Below are 16,759 nucleotides of genomic sequence, written 5' to 3'. Positions count from 1 at the left end.
AGACAGCTAACCTTCACTTTAGATTCAGGATAACACCAGACCAATTTTAAGAATGTGAACAGGATAAAGTAGAACTCTGTAAAAGGAATTTTTTGAAATGAGATCCATTAAGAGATTCAGAATGATTCTTACTTGACTTCAAACAGGAATGGATTCTGACTAACCAAAAGCCAGAGAGTCCTCAGACATGAGCTCACTGACAGGAAGCAATTCCAGAAGCACACATACTGCAAGAATGCCTAAGGCCTCAATTTAGAAGTCACAGTTGGTAATATTACATATATATATATATATATTTTAAGAGAGATCTCATTCTCCAAGGCTGCCGTTAAATTCACTGTGTAGTCAGGCATGCTAGAAACTCCTGGTCCTCCTGCCACTACCTCCTGAGTGCTGGGATTAAAGATTTGTGCCACTCCACTTGGTTTATGCAGGCTGAGAATGAAACCCTGGGTTTCATATGTGCCAGGCAAGCACTCTACCAACTGAGCTAACTCCCAGCCCCATGACTTAATAATGATAGACAAAAAAAAAAAAAAAAAAAAAAAAAAAAAAAATTAAATGTCATCTTTTAAGCAGTTTTTCTTTGCCTTTCTTTATTTTAACCATTTAAATTTACTAGGAAAAGTATTGTTTAAAGAAGCAGCACCCAGTTTTAGAGTAATTTAGCACATTCATATGTGAAAAAATACAAAATTACTCAATACATGTTTAATACACAAAGTCATATACAAACATTTTATTCTAGTAATATTCTTTATCACTTCAATTTAAACCATTCCATTATGAAAATTTCTTAATTGAAGAGAGAATATTTCTTTAAAACTCTAAATTAAACAGAGCTTTCTCAACTAATTTATTGCCACACAGCCTTTAGAAATACGTGATTTTTCCAGTTTACAATTCTTCCCTTTAAAACTGTACTGCTTGTCATATTTTTAAGATACAAGGCGCCAAACACCAGGAGATCTCACAGTGTAGAACACTCACAGCAGGTCTTTCCTCACACATTCGTCCTCCAGAGAGCCACCGACTTCGCATGAACATACTTGTGACATTAACTAACATTTCTTCTGTGAGTTTATTCTGCAATCTACAAAACTCAAAACTATAATCTGCACCCACTGAGGCAGCGCCGGTGAGCGTCTGCCTGTCAGAGGCACGCTTAGGTGATCTCTCGGAAACAGCATGACTGAGCAAGCATGCTTAAACAGAGTCCCAGAAGAATTTTGCTCCTTGATTACTTCCAGTGATTTCATGAACTGAACTGATACATAAGGCAGGTTGGTCCTTAGGGCAACTGGACTGCACACAGCCTACATGGAGCGTTCCTCATGTTGAAAATGAAGAAAGCAGACACGTGGAAAATGTATGTCGAGTTTCACAGAACTGAAACTTCTATCGTTCAGTCTAGGCACTGAAACACTTCTACAAAGAACTTGCCAGGTTGGTCACTGTAGAATGTTCCTTAAGCTAAAAAGAATACAGAAAACAGTTATTTATTGTTTACGCCACTTTAATTTTTCTGAGAGGCAAACGTTGACATGCCCATCCTACAGAGCACATATGTTTATTCAAGTATCTGGATGCTTAACCTTGAGTTAGAAGAATTCAGGACAGGGCCAACAAAATGGCTCAGAGGAAAAGGGTGCTTGCCACTGAGTCTGATGACTTGAGTTCAATTCTTGGAAGCCCACAGGTGGAAGAAGAACCAAGTCCCTCAAGTTAGACTCTGACCTCCACATACATGCTATGGCAGGGCATATGTGCATGTGTACACATGTACACACACATACCAAGTAAATAAATGAATTCTTAAATCAATTCTTTAAAGAAATAAGGAACTCAGAACAAGTCTCATAGCAACGTCAGGTCTGACATCAACACTAAACACTGTGCACCAGCATTTAGTTTGCTCCTGGCATGTTCCACTGTTACTCTACAGTGCCATTGCCTGCGCCCAGCCCAACGGTACTCGGTAGCGCTTCACCTTCTCTGGGCTCCACTATCTCAGGCTCTTGTTTTTCCAACTACTCCACTCAGGAGGGAGTGGGCTCGAATGTGACTCTGAGAATAATGCCAAGCATTCTACATAAAGATAACCAATAAAAAAAATGCAACGGCACTAAGAAGTTGTAAATAACTACGTTGTAGTTGTTTTATAATTTAAAGATTTTATTTTATTTTTCTCTGTGTGCCTCTTTGTCTGTGGATGTGTACACAGGAATGCACTGCCTGAGGAGGACAGAAAGTTCCCAGGATCCCCTGCAGCTGGAGTTACAGGCAGTGGTGAGCTGTTGGAGGAACTCTGCTGGTTGAGGTTGCAATTCTCCTAGTCCAGACAGCCATTCTGAGCTCAGTGTTAAAAATGCAGTACTCCCTCTTTCCTGCCTGGCCTCTTGCTCTCTGCTTGATTTCACCTAGACAGTGTCTTTAGACACAGCCACCCCTAGCCACATGTGTGGCTTTTGACACAACTCCCTGCTAGCTCTCTCCTCCCTGTGCCTATGTGATAATCAGGTATTGTGTTTTCGTTCATATGATAGGAGCATGCTGTTTAATGCAAATCAAGCAGCCTTGAAGTGCCTAGTTTTAACCAATTATATTCACCTATCCTTGCATCCCAACCCACTCCCCAAAGGGTCTATAGCTTTTGTTCTCTGTAACTAAAGTTGAACTAGATCCCTGCAATGGTTCCCAGGGTGTGTGATCCCCATACAGTGCTTGAGGGCCATTCCAGGCTTGCTTCTTGTCTAGTGCCTCTCCTGACTTCATGGGCTGGTACAAGACAGCCCCGACTGAGGCAGAAGGAGAACCAACAGGGAGCTGCCTTGTATGTATGTTAGGAACCACGCTCAGTTTCTCTCAAAGAGCTCCAAGCACTCTTAGCCACTGCCATCTCTCCAGCCTCATTATTTTTAATTTAAAGATGACATGCCTGTTTTACAAACCTCACTAAAAAGACAACAGCCTGGTGGGGGTGGTGGCGCACACCTTTAATCCCAGCACTTAGGAGGCAGAGGCAGTCAGATCTCTTGTGAGTTCCAGCCAGCCTGAGTTCCAGACAGCCAAGGCTACATGGAAAAATCCTGTCTTGAAAAACCAAAATAAGTAAATTATTAAATAAAAGAGACAATGGAAAATAACAGGCTATTTTTCTTAAAAGGAATAAACTACAAGAACAAAGAGAAGAACAAGAAACAGCAATCAACTCTTGGGTGGCCATGAAGAAATGCGACTAAGTGTTTTAGTCAGAAAAGAGGAGGAAACAACAGAAAGCAGGGATCTGGTACAAACCGAATAGAATGTCCATTATGCATTCCTGTGTTTTCACACAGAAGAAAAAACTTTAAAGTTTATTCTCTAAACACAGGTGCAAGAGAAGTTCTAGAGAAGATTTCAGGTAGAATTTTAATGATGTGATCATTTCTTATTTAGTCATTAAAATATAAACACAGAATGTAGATCTATCAAAATTATGTAATAACTCTACACTAGTGGTGGGAAATTTGTTTGCTTTGTTGTTTTTTCTTTGAGACAAAGTCATGTAGCCCAGGCTAGCTTCCAACTCACTATGTGGTAGAGGATGACCTTGAACTCTTCCTGCTTCTGCCTCCCAAATGCTGGGGTAATGGCATGTCATCACACCATCACATGGTGGAGAGCGGCCTCTCCACTTTGGCAGAATGACATGGAACTGGGAGGCAAACATGGTGCGAGAGGAGCCATCCTGTCCTGTCTTAGTAAAACTTTTGTCAGCTGAAAATGCTTACAGCTGGACAGACAAGCAATAGAAACATGAGTATAATCTGTAAAGAGGTGGGCAAGTCTAAGAAAATCAGCCAAGTACAGGGGTTTATAGGCAGTTAATATTTGACTCCATCCCTCCCTGAGGGTCTATGGGGAGTTAATGGTTGCTGAGGAAAGGAGAGATGTTTTCTTCAGTGATGTAGTCACTGGTAAGTTTGGCATGCTCTTATAAAAATAACTCTCCACCCATGTTCCTGTAAGGAGATCGAAATTCACACACACGCAGAGGAAGGGGGCAATGAAAATAGAAGGACACCAGTTTGAAAGAGGATGAGGCTCAGTAGGAGTGGAGAGAGGCAAGAAAAGGTCATAAGGGATGGATATATGGCTATATATCCCTTATGGATGGATTTATACATGTATGGAAATGTCATCATGAAATGTGTTTAGTTAAATTGTGTTTAACTAATACCTGCTAATATAAAGTCTTGAAAAAGGATCATTCACTTATTTGTTTTCACAGTATCTTGGCATAAGCCCACAAGCTAGGTGCCCACGCGCTCCCATCTGTATCATGGGCCCCAAGTGATTCCCTTGGGGTGAAGAGTGGGCAGGGCAGGGGAGCTGCTTTGTATAGCTTTGTGGGGCAAGAGCTCAGCTTTCCAAAGATACAACCACAGAAACCCAAGACAAGTAGCTTTAGAGGTGAATTTATTATGCAGACAGTAATTAGGCCTCAAGGCCCAAGCAATTGCTAGAAGCTAGCATTGCTGCAGGATGTTGTGGGTGGAGAGGGAAATTCCAGGCACATTCAGGAAACAGTTCAGCAGAAACTGTCTAGGAATACCCAGAATGAAAGGCCGGGATCCCCAGCATTCCTTACTGCAGCTTCCTACTCTAAATAAATCAGTTGCTTTGTACCTACCAAAGATATGCTGGCCTTATTCCAACATTCGTTAGTAAATAAATTACTGTCACATATTCTCTTGGTATGAAAGACATTAATTATTAAAAATTTTAAAGTAGGAAAATTATTCTGAAACATTAACAAAAGCAATTGGAGAATAAAGGTTCATACTGCCAGTCACATAAAACATACATACACACACACACACATACACATATCTACACACACATGATGAGGAAGGGAGGGAGAGAAGATGTGATATACCCTAATATATTTTTTGTTACTTTTATAATAAGAGAAAAATTTTCTGAAGTATATAACTAGATAAAATGATTTAGCATGAGCTGGGCACAATGGCACACTCCTATGATCCCAGCACTCAGGAGGCAGAGGCAGGCAGATCTCCGTGAGTTTGAGGTCAGCCTGGTCTACCAAGTGAGTTCAGGGCAGGCATGTCTCCACAGGGAATCCCTATCTTGAAAAACAACCACCACAACAAAAACGATTTAGCATGAAGAATGGGGTAAGTGGCTAGAGAGCTGATAAAGTGTCTGCTGCTCAAACATGAAGACCTAAGCTTAGATCCCAGCATCCACATAAAAAGCCAAGCACAGCAACACATGCCTGTAATCCCAGTGCTGGGAGGTGGAGACAGGAGGATCCCTGGGACTTGCTGGCCAGTCAGCCTAGCTTAATCAGTGAGCTACAGGTTCAGTGAGACACTGTCTCAAACATAAAACTGAGAGTAATAAGGAAGACAACAGAGGCCAACTTCTGGCCAGAGTCCACATACATGAACATATAAATACCTTCATGCACATGGGGGCACACACTCATGCACGTGTGCACACATACAAACCAAATGAGTCAAAATACAGTAGCCATCCAATTTGAGGAAGACACTATTGTGGTACCTTGAACTCAGTACCTGAAAGATGGTTCTATCCTAATGCCTCTCCCCAAACAAGGCAACAGAGGCTCAAAGAGACCAAGAAGCCCCCAAAGTGCTGCACAGCCAGCTCTGAAGAACCTGGAGGCCTGGAACCCAAGTGTTTTGTCTCCAGAGGCTGTAGCACCTTTGGCCACCTCGAGCAACTCATTCTAGAAAATCTCCTGTAGGGGAGGATGTGATGTTGCAACCCTTTAATCTCAATCAACACTTTAGATGTAAGAGGCAGGAGGATCTCTGTAGTCTTGGGTTAGGCTGGTCCCACCTTGCAAGTTCCAGCCCAGCCAGGGCTACATGGAGAGATCTTGTCTCAAAAAAGAAAAAAGGAAGGGAGGGTGGGGGAAAAGGGTTAGAGGAAAGGAGGGAGGGAAGGCAGGAGGGAGGGAGGAAGGCAGGCAGGCGGACATGCAGACTGGCTGGCCGGCCCCACATTTGAGTATCCCAAGAATACGCCCGCCATGATGCACTGGTGCCGGCTCAAACACACACCTGGACTAGAGAAGACCGCAGCTAGGTAGCTCCATCCTCCTGAGAAACACTGTGCAGAGAAATGAGGCTCTCACACTGCTCACTGTCTTCTGGAACTCTAAAGAAAATGGTTAAGGAAACCTTAGAACTGAAAAGAAACCTCAAATATGTCCCACTACCCTGTCTAGAGGTCATGGTACAGTTAGTGGCATACCCATAATTTCCCTCACGTTTTTGAAGTGCAATACAAAAAGCTTTCTCTCTTTAAAAGAAACGTAAAAAAATGTAAGACAGCATTAACACATTCTATTATATACTACACCCAAACCAAAGTCTTCTACACTGAAGTTAATGACAGGCCATCAATAAGTACTCTGGATTTACCTGTGAACCAAAACATTTTCTTCCTAAAAATTAGCAGTAAAATGATTTCATCATCCTAAGGATCCAAATGCATCTTTTTACTTATATAACACAAAGTATACAATTTATTCTTTCAACAATTCCTGTCAAAATCCCTAAAAGCTAGGTGGCCACTGTGGTAATTCTCAGTTTACTTAGCCAAGCCATCAGTGTTTTATCTTTTGAGACAGGGTTTCCCTCTGTAGCCCAAGCTGGCTCCAATCTCAGAATCCTACTAGTCCTCCCGAGTTGCTGAGATTACAGGAAAGCACAGCCACACACAGCTGCACACATTGTTCTTAAAAAATAAATAAATAAATAAAATGTGATCCCAGTGTTCAGGGCCATCATAAAACTACAGCTCAAAAACAAAAGTAAGGGCTGGGAGATGGCTTGGTTGATAAGGTACTTGCCTGAAAGCATAAAAACATAAATTCTATGTCCCTTAACCCACATTTTAAAAAATGAGGCAAACCAGGAGGATCCCTGGGGTTCACCTGCCAGCCTAGTCAAACTGGTCCGGGCTACCCAAACTAGCCAGCACCAGTATAACACTCAAAACTAAGGGGGGCAGGGCATGACTAGTGAAGACATTTGACAAGCACGCTGGTCTCCCCTTATGTATGTGCACACACATGTAGGTTCATGCAGACACAAATGAATGAATGAACGCACATACACAAGCATAAAAAACTTTGTGGAGTAAACATACCTCTGAATTCGATGTTTTCTGCATATAAAGGCAAAAATTCTTCTGATTCCTACCATCACAGGATCCCAATTATTATAATGGCATAGGAGAGTAACAATAAAAAATGAAAAAAACACAGGGATAGCGCCTGCAAAAAATAACCAAGAAAACTGCACCTAAAACAAAAGATTAAAATAAAATCTCAAAATTATCATTAAGGCAATGTTTTTACCTTTAATATACATTAAAATACAAAGAAGACAGATTAAACACTGACATTATAAAGTACTACTATATAAGAGGACTTAAGTCTCCAGTTTACAATTCTACTTGCCTAAATAACCAATACTTACTGCTCTAAAAGGAAAAATGGGCAAAAGAAAAGCAGCAAAGGTGAGGCAATATTTAGTAGCCACACTTCCCGGAGAGTGGGCATGTCCACAAATGGAGTCCCTGTGTCAAGCACAAGGCTCATTCCTCTGCAACGGTCACCCTCTGCTCACAAGGGGACTTTTCTTCCTCAATTTCCAGCACCATCTTTAAATTTCACATTTGAAAACAAACATATCCCAGCTGTATTAACACAGTGCTACATCACAGCTCTTAGTGTGAAACCACGGGAAACCCCTGAGGACACTTAGAAATACCGACAGAGACTTGTTCTGTACAGATTTACTCATCCACAAGTGTGTGTGCGTTTGAGTGTGCACAAGTGCTGCCAGAAGCCAGCAGACGGTGTTGGATCACCCAGACCTGGAGTTACACATGGTCGTGAGCTGCCCGATGGGAACTGAATCCAAGTTCTCTACAAGTGCTCGTTATACTAAGCTATCTCTCTAGATCTGCAGAATCATTTTTAAATAGTATATACACCAGTGAGAGTATTTTGCCTTTATCTTTAAGTTACACAAAGACCTAAAGAAAAACCGCTCTAAAAATAAGGTTACGAGAACACACTGCACACTTTAGAGTTCTCAGATAGTTCCCCTTTCAAGTGTATTAAGCTAACACACACACACACACTATGATTACTTATGACTTAAAATATTCAGATTCCAAATGTAGAATAAGGGGCCGTCTTCCTCAAAGATTTAGGCAAAGGCACACCTCTCCCCTCTGCTGCCCTAGAAACACTAAGGAAACTTTTCCACAGGATGTGGTGGTGCACACCTTTAATTCCAGCACTGGAGAGGCAGAGGCAGGCAGGTCCCTGAGAGTTCAAGGCCAGCTTCATTGACATAGCGTGTCCCAGGCCAGCCAGGGTGATACAGTGAGACCCTATCTCAAGAAACAAACAAAAAGCCCTCCTAACTCATGTGGTGGGGATGTACATGTCCACATGCTATGCCCATGACTATAAAGTCAGAGGCCAACCCTGGCTGTCTTTCCTTAGGTGCTGTTTTTTGAAACAAAGTCACTTCCAGACCTAGGACTCTCCCAGTGAGCTGGAATGGCTGGTCAGTGAGCCCCAGAATCCTCCTGTCCACCTTCCCAGCACATGCAACACTGTTCCTGGCTGTGTGTTGTTGTTGTTGTTGATTTTAACATGAATTCTAGGATCCACCTCCTCAGGCCCTGCTATTTATGAATATATGGAGTAGTCTCTTTTAGAGACAAGCATCAGTATTATCCATGTGTGCCTCCCTTATCCCTGAACTGTCAGCAGCCTGCCTGAGCAGTGCTCCTGCAGTATCCATGAACTCACCTTTTGCATGCACATGTCGGCTATGATGGAGAGAGGTATCGTGAGGCTCAGTGCAAGTGTGCCTATCAGCGATGAGGTAAGAAAGCAGCCCCTGAATGAAAGGAAGGAAACATAATGTCTATGCTGAAAATATTTTTTAAATGCCTGAAAAACTGAACCAACATTTCCAGTCCTATAATATGTGCCTGGGAGATCTCATGTACCCGTGAAAACTGAGGATGGAGAGAGATACAGAAGAGTTATTATAAAGACTCCCAAGTTTGTCCTCAACTATTAAGAATACAAACATGGAGCTATAAAGTGTTCTGGGTGCTTTATACTATTTTTGAGATCTACATACACATATTATTCAACTTTGGATATATAGTTTATACTTCATTGGTTTATAAACTTTCCAAGCAGAGTTTTTAGTTTTGTGATGGTACCTAACAAAACCACATTATCTTTCTTTAGCTTTAAAAACAATTTTAAATTATGTGTGTATATGTGGGTTTGTACATGTGAATGCGGTATCCTTAGGGACCGGAGGACGATGTTGGACTGCTCGGAAACTGCAGTTACAGGTAGCTGAAAGCTCCCCAACATGGGTGCTGGGAGCTGAATTCAGGTCCTCTGCAAGAGCAGTATGCACTCCTAAACACTGACACATTTCCCTCTCCTCCAAGACACCACTATTAAAATTGAAATCTCACATAAACTTTAGGAAACTGTTAAGCTTGTGTCACAAGACCCAGCTCTTTTAAAACTCCAATCTGACAGAAAAAGTACTAAGTAGATGACTATAATGGAAGTCTCACAAACTCCACATGGAATACTGTGATCAAACTTACTTTAAACTTATTGTCATTAAATGTGAGAAATTGTGACATGTGTTAGCAACCCAAGTTAATCATTCATGCTTTTCACATGTGGCTCATTCATTTGTAACACACTGAGTATAACTATAACAACAAGCCTGTGACCCAGCAAACATTGCCAAGCTTTCTAAACAAGCAGTTCCCCTGGAGTCCCACTAAGTGTGAGCTCACTTGGCACTCACCTCATATGCTGGATGCCCATTAGTCCTGGTTACTTTCATTTGTGTAACACTGTTCTTTATGTTTGCACTTACATGTATGCACGCACATGTATACACATATACATGTGTGCATGGACTGGCCAGAAGTCGACATCAAGCGTCTGGCTCACTCTCTACCTTACTCTGGAGAACAGTTCTCTTAGTGAACCTAGTCTGCTGCTCAGCTTGGCTAGCTGGCAAGCGAGTTCCATGGGTCTCCCCATCTCTGTGCTCCCGCGTTAGTGGTAGAGATGCATGCTATTCCACCTAGAGATACAAACTCAGACCCTCATGTTTGTGCAGCAAGAACTTTATCAACTGAGCCATCATCCCAGCCCTCAACACTGTACTTAAGAAAAACAAGTATTTATTTTTTTACAATTTCATATATGGAAACAGCTTGAAGACATGTTTATAAATTTAAATAATTTGTATTTCCTGGTTAGCTTCAACTGTCAAGACAACCTAGAGCAGTGGTTCTCAACCGTCCTAACGCCGTGATCCTTTCATACAGTTCCTAAAGTTGGAGTAACGCCCAACCATAAAATTATTTGGTTGCTATTTGATAGCTGTCATTTTGCTAGTTATGAATCATGGTAAATATCTAATATGTGGGATATCTGATATGCAATTCCTGTAAACGGGTCATCTGACCTCCACAGGAGCTGTGACCTACAGGTGGAGAACTGATAGCCTAGAATCATCTGAGGGAGTTTTAACTGAAGGATCAGATTGGCCTGTGTCCTTTCTGTTAAGAGACTGTCTTAACTGATCATTAATGTGGGAAGGCCTGTCCTGATTCCCTCAGTGATGGGCTGTGACCTGGAAGTGTGAGCCATTAAACCCTTCCTCCTCTAAGAGCTTTTGCACAGCAGCAGAAAGGAAACTGAAACATACTTATTCACATATCTTTACTCACTCATTCATTAAACAAACATGTTTGAGCTTCTTTCTATATGTCCTCTTTGTAATGGGCCCACAGAAATTAAAATAAAGTTTCTGCTCTAGCAGAATATATTCAATACAAGTATCTATGTAGAAGGGAAGGGCACAGAAGATACCAGCAGAGCTCAGAAGACCTAGAAATGTCCAAACTATTCAAAAGTCAACAAACTGACAACAAATGAAATAACAGTACCTACCATAACCACAGAAACTCAGAAAGAACTGTTCCAACGAGGCCATTGATAATGATACACAACAGTACCACTTTATTGGGAAACTCAAAGTCCTCAAAGCCAGTATAATGAAGTAAAAAGAACCCCGGCCATAAGAGCAGCAGATTAAACAGACCTACAAAACCTGAGTAGAAAAGAGACACACGTTAAAATCATGACTGACTTCAATTTTCCAAATGCAACAGCACTATTAGAAACATGAGCTCTCATGAGGGGCTTCAAGGGGGATGCTCAATGGGAACTTGTGTTGTTGGTTTGAAGACCAACTCTACAAACAGCTGAACACCAGGCAAGTACAACAGCAAGCACTTGGTAACCGTTGTGCAGTTTGCCTGGGAAGATGGCTCAGCCAAAAAAGTACTTGCTTCTCAGACACGAGTGCAAGCCTCAGCACACAGGTGCTGCTCACCTGTACTCTTAGCTTTGGGGACATGCAGACATGTCTCCCTAGAACCCACTGGCCAATTAGTCTGGCTGAATCATGAGCTTCAGAAAGTTCAGTGAGAACTTGGAGAAGTTGGAATCCATAATATTTTAAAAAAGATGACGTGGAGGAAGAAAAAGTCTTCCACATTCTCTCAAAAAATAAAAACCATAAATTTATCATTTTAAGTAAATAGTAGCTTAAACATGTACTTGCCAAAGAACATTGGAATATCCAATTTGTCTTCTCTGTCTACCTTTCTCTTAATCATCACAATGTAGACAGCATAGAGCATAGCTCCAGCAAGGGACCAAATGGAACCTGTAAAAACCAACACATTGATTTAAACTGTTATATCCATTAATGAACTCATTCAACATATCCTACTACAAATATAAATTGGATACTAAGTGAAGAAAAGAGAATGCAAAAATAAAAAACAAATAAACAAACCTAACCTAACTCATTCCATCTAGATCCTCCTGCAGGGTAGGAAGGGACTGAATGGATAAACAAGGATATGCAAAAGTATTAGCCTTGGTGACATAACCAAAAACCCACATAAATTCCAACAATGAAAGTCAGATAAGTAACAGTTTGTCTTTATTTGAAACATGCACTTCCTACTTTTCTCTACGGGGGCTCTCAACCTTCCTAATGCTGCAACCCTTTAATACAGTTCCTCATGTTGTGACGGCCCACAAGCATAAAATGATTTTCTTTAATAATTCACTTTAATTCTGCTACTGTAATAAATCATAATGTAAATATCTGTGTTTTCAAACAGTCTTAGGCAAACTCTGAGAAAGGGTCATTTGACCTCCAGCAACTCACAAGTTGAGAATCACTGCTTTCCACTTTGATATAGGCTGTTGTACCATGTAACAAATGCTTCTGTCTCTAAGCCATTGCTTGAACTTGTTCTTCCTTCCCTCCATATGGATTACAGATACACTACCGCCATATCCATAAGCTCACATCTCTTCTATCCAGCATCTTTTCTACTCTGCTAAATTTCCCGCTAATTTGTCTTCGGTTTTAGACAATGGAACATTACTAATTTTAAATACAGCACTATGGGTTGGATAAATGGCCCAGAGGGCAAAGCACTTGCCACACAAGCATGAGGACATAGTCTGAATCCCCATGACCACATCATGTGTATGTATCTGTAATCCCAGCACTCCTACAACAAGATGTAGGCAAAGACAAGAGAATCCCAAGAAGCTTAGAAGCCAGCAGCTAGGCATACGCAGTGACAAATAACAAAAGAGCCTATCTCAAACAAGGTGGAAATCAAGGACCAACACCTGACATTGCCTTCTGGCCACCTCACACTGTGTCACACATTCACCTATACTAAAACACACATATACACACTGTGTACACCTGCAAAAATAAAAAGATGTCATTAATTTATTCTCTAGTGGTTTCATTTTGTAATTCCCATGTTTTATTTTAAACCATAAACTCTCTGAAAGCTACAAACATAATGTATGCTTATAATTGGTTGAAAATGTGCAATGTAATGTCAAGCGCACAGTGCTGACTGTCTTCATTAACTCCTGTTCAACAGCCTTAAGTAAGCCTTTAAAGACAGTTAAACACTGTGCAAGTGACTGCACTCTATACTTTAATCCACAAAAAAACAGTATTCTAAGTCTATTTTTATTATTATCAAAAATTTTTAAAGGCTGTCAACAAAATCTTGCACTCAAAAAACAAATATACATATATTGTGTTTTCTACATACAAAGTGGCTCTGGGTCAGGAAGAGGAAATGAAAAGCACAGGTGACTAGGCAATAACCAGGAAGAGTTTGGAAAGCACTGTTCTATTCTATGAACTTCAAATGTCTAGAGAAATTAACTAATTTGGCCTCTAGTTACCTTTGTTTTGCTAAATCCAGGCAGTAGATGAAAATTAAATGTTTCCTATAATTGTAACTTCCAAGGCAAGAAACAAGAATAGATGTAAAAACTCAGTGGGTGAAAGTATGGCAACAGGATATTTCTATTACTGTCAAGTATCTCCACAGTTACCGTGCCCTGGAGCACTCTCACAGACACCACTTTAACACTTACATCCCTAGCAATAGGTTAAAGCAATGTCGTGGGTCCTTGAAGAAACCAGTCAGATCAGGAAATGTTACTATCATGATATTACTACCAATTTCTTTAGCATCGATTTAACTAGAAAGAATTCTAGATAAACTACAATTTAAATGGAGAAACACTGTATAAGAAAAATGAGCCGCACACTCCAACTGTCCAAGTCACATTAGGGGAACAGGACAACCAAATGAAAACCAATAAAAGATACCAGGACACTAAAAGAAGATGGTGAGAAAGACAGTTACATCAAGGATAGGTCTTTAGCCCATACTATCAAAAGTAAGTATTCACTGCAGTAGTAAGTAGTGCTCATGAAAGATACAAAAGTGGATGAGAAAATTAGTCGGTAATGTTCATTCTTGATTTTTGTAATTGCTCTATAGTTATATAAATTAACGTCTGGAAAATCTGGGTAAAAGTCATATAAAAATTTTATTAACAGCCACTTTTGCATCACTTCGAAAAAAATTAAATTATAAAACAATTTTCAAAAGACCCTGCTACTGAGCCAGCAGGATGGCTCAACCAGTAACGAGGTGCTCGCTTCCAAGCCTAGGACCCATGGTGAAAGGATAGATTGGATTCTTACAAGTTGTCCTCTGACCTCCACACATCAGATCACACACACACACACAAAGTTACACACACATAAATAAATGTAATCAGACTAAATGCATGTTAGTAATGCCCATACTATATCAGCATATATCTGCACGCACTGCGGTGAGCAGAGCTTGAACGAATGGCCTAGCAGAGCAGGGCATCTTACCTGTTGTGTCTCTTCCAGCAGACTTCTGAGACCCAGAGAGGTTCACAAGCACTACACCTCCAATGCTGTGAGAGAAACACTCATTACTGACGGACAAAATCACAAGCTCCGGAGAGACTAACTGTCTAGATAAAGGCTAAGAACTCATCTGACTTTGGGGTAGGACTATGTGAGAATTTAGTGACTTCATTGGTGGGTCCTCAGGAGCTGAGCAGTACAGTACAGTGTAGTGCTGCACCGACAGCTAACCCGCACACATGCACACGGATGACATCTAGAGAAGGAATTCTTACTGTCAGCCCATTTTACATGGGAAAACTGAGGCATGAAGAGGTGAAATACTTTGACCAAGACCACATGACAAGGCTGAGTCACAGGAAACCTGGCCCCAAAGTCCCACATGCTTACATGTTACTGTCTTCTAAGTACAGAAAAGGGTTAACTTGTCATCCCTTTGCAAAGCCTTCTTTGAGAGAGAGAAATAAAGCCAGCAATGGCACTCTTCCTGCAGGTGAAACCTAAATAAAGGGAAAGGCTGTCCTTACACATTTGACAAGTCCTGTTAACCCATGATTTTAATGAGCAAAAGAAAGTTAACTGCAGGCTGTTGAGAAGTCAAGGACACTGACTCATCATTGCAGAGGCACTTACTGAGCATCTACAATGAACAAGGCAGTGTGTTCCAGTGGGAACAAGATAGGCGCAGTTCTGGTCTTCAACATGCTTATGTGGCCTTTCTACTTCTAGGTGGCTTATTAGTTGTGTGTATTTTTTCAAACAAATGAAGATGCTACAAATTTAAAAGATAGTCTAATTCTCTTGCCTACTGACCAAAAACACCTGGACACATTTGAGGAGCAGTACAGAAAAAGAGTATTTTCCCCTTATGCAACAGTATGATCAGAAGCTAAACAGATACTTCTTGAGCTGGATCCTCCTACTCTCTGGTGGCAGAGTCAGGTTTCCTGCTATGATCCATGTTTGGATTGGAGTCAGCTGTTGTTTACCGAGTTCCCACAATATAACAGAAACCATTTCATTTCCATCCAGAGGATGAAGCCATGACAATGCCTAAATATACTGAGCACAAGCTGTTCTTTGAAACAGTTTAGAAGTTTGACCTCATCCATCTGCGTGACAGTCCCATGAGACAAATTCTGCCATGAGCCCCAGTTTACAGAAGAGGAAACAGGCAAAGAGGTTTTAAAATAATATGCAAGATTTCAAAACTAATAATGGAGGTAAGACTGGATCATGGACGACAGAATGAGATTTCTGAGCTCATCAGATTTCTTTCAAGTTTGCAGCTATATCAAATTCTATGTATGGTCAAAAAACAGTCATCACCTTGTGGAAGGACAATTCAAAGCAAAGTAGGTAGTAAATAGTGTTTATTACAGTATTCTTTTTTTTAACTGAATGTTTTATTGATACAAAGATTAAATACATACATATTTATCCTGAATGCACTGTTTTATTAATTACACTTTATTCACTTTATTACAGTATTCTTAAGAGTAAAATAATATGCAAAATTTAAGTATCAATTGTCCTAAACTATAGCTCAAATTTCATTTTTTAAAGGACAGAAAAGAACTACTTTAGACTTATGGGCCATGTGATTTCTTTTATAATTTGGCTGATCCATAGCAGCCACAGATAATAAGCAAGTGAATGAACATGACTGTGTTTCAATAAAACTTTATTTATAATAACCTGAAGGCAGCTGACCTTAATTTACTAGTCCCCAAGTCAAAGCACTTCCAAATTCACATTTTATATCCATTCCCCTTTTTATCAAACTGTTCTTTATTATTTGCTACTAAGAAAAGTTAAAACTTAGCATATTGCAGGTAAAGTTTAATAAAACCTCATTACTTCCTCAATTCAAATATATTTCCAAGATGCAAAAATACTTTTGGTTAAAACATTAGTCAAACATACAAAGCAATATATCCCTGGTAGTTATGAAGACTAATTGTAAATCAGTTGGATCAACCTGAGTACTACTGAAACAACCCTGGTCAGCTTTCCCTGTATCTAAAAGCTGTAAGACAGAATATAGTAAGAGTGACTGGCCTTCTACACTTGCTCAGTGCAAGTCCCTCAGCTACTTCATGGACACTGCTCCACACTTCACAGAAAGCCACAGTCTTCTCAGCTGAAGCAGGACTGGGAGAAGCAGCAGAACTGACTCAGTTCCCACTGCTACTGCTAAGAAACAGTCTCATCATTAAGTGCTTCTGTTAACTCCTTTGCTCTCAAAAATAGCAACTTAGTCAAACTAAAGCATCTCCTTCGAGCACTGTCTATTGAAAAAGCTCTCTGGTAGGCTCTCGGCAACA

General features: G+C 40.5%; 1 protein-coding gene across 3 annotated transcripts in view; it reads right to left on the bottom strand.

The window, feature by feature from the left end:
• Window positions 1-569: 569 nt before the first annotated feature.
• Window positions 570-16,759, bottom strand: part of Slc35f5 (solute carrier family 35 member F5) — a 33,645-nt gene continuing 17,455 nt past the window's right edge. For all 3 annotated transcript variants that reach the window (XM_021648473.2, XM_021648474.2, XM_021648475.2), the window contains exons 10-16: window positions 14,415-14,479; window positions 11,748-11,852; window positions 11,072-11,231; window positions 8,873-8,963; window positions 7,189-7,343; window positions 6,096-6,192; window positions 570-1,473 (exon numbers count right to left, since the gene is read on the bottom strand). In XM_021648473.2, the coding sequence (XP_021504148.1) occupies window positions 6,117-6,192; window positions 7,189-7,343; window positions 8,873-8,963; window positions 11,072-11,231; window positions 11,748-11,852; window positions 14,415-14,479 (652 nt within the window). In that variant the 3' untranslated portion in view covers window positions 570-1,473; window positions 6,096-6,116. The remainder of the gene's footprint in view (window positions 1,474-6,095; window positions 6,193-7,188; window positions 7,344-8,872; window positions 8,964-11,071; window positions 11,232-11,747; window positions 11,853-14,414; window positions 14,480-16,759) is intronic.

The sequence above is a fragment of the Meriones unguiculatus genome, chromosome 18 (assembly GCF_030254825.1).
Source record: "Meriones unguiculatus strain TT.TT164.6M chromosome 18, Bangor_MerUng_6.1, whole genome shotgun sequence".
In the NCBI taxonomy this organism is placed as follows: Eukaryota; Metazoa; Chordata; class Mammalia; order Rodentia; family Muridae; genus Meriones; species Meriones unguiculatus.
This window is presented reverse-complemented; position numbering and strand designations above follow the sequence as displayed.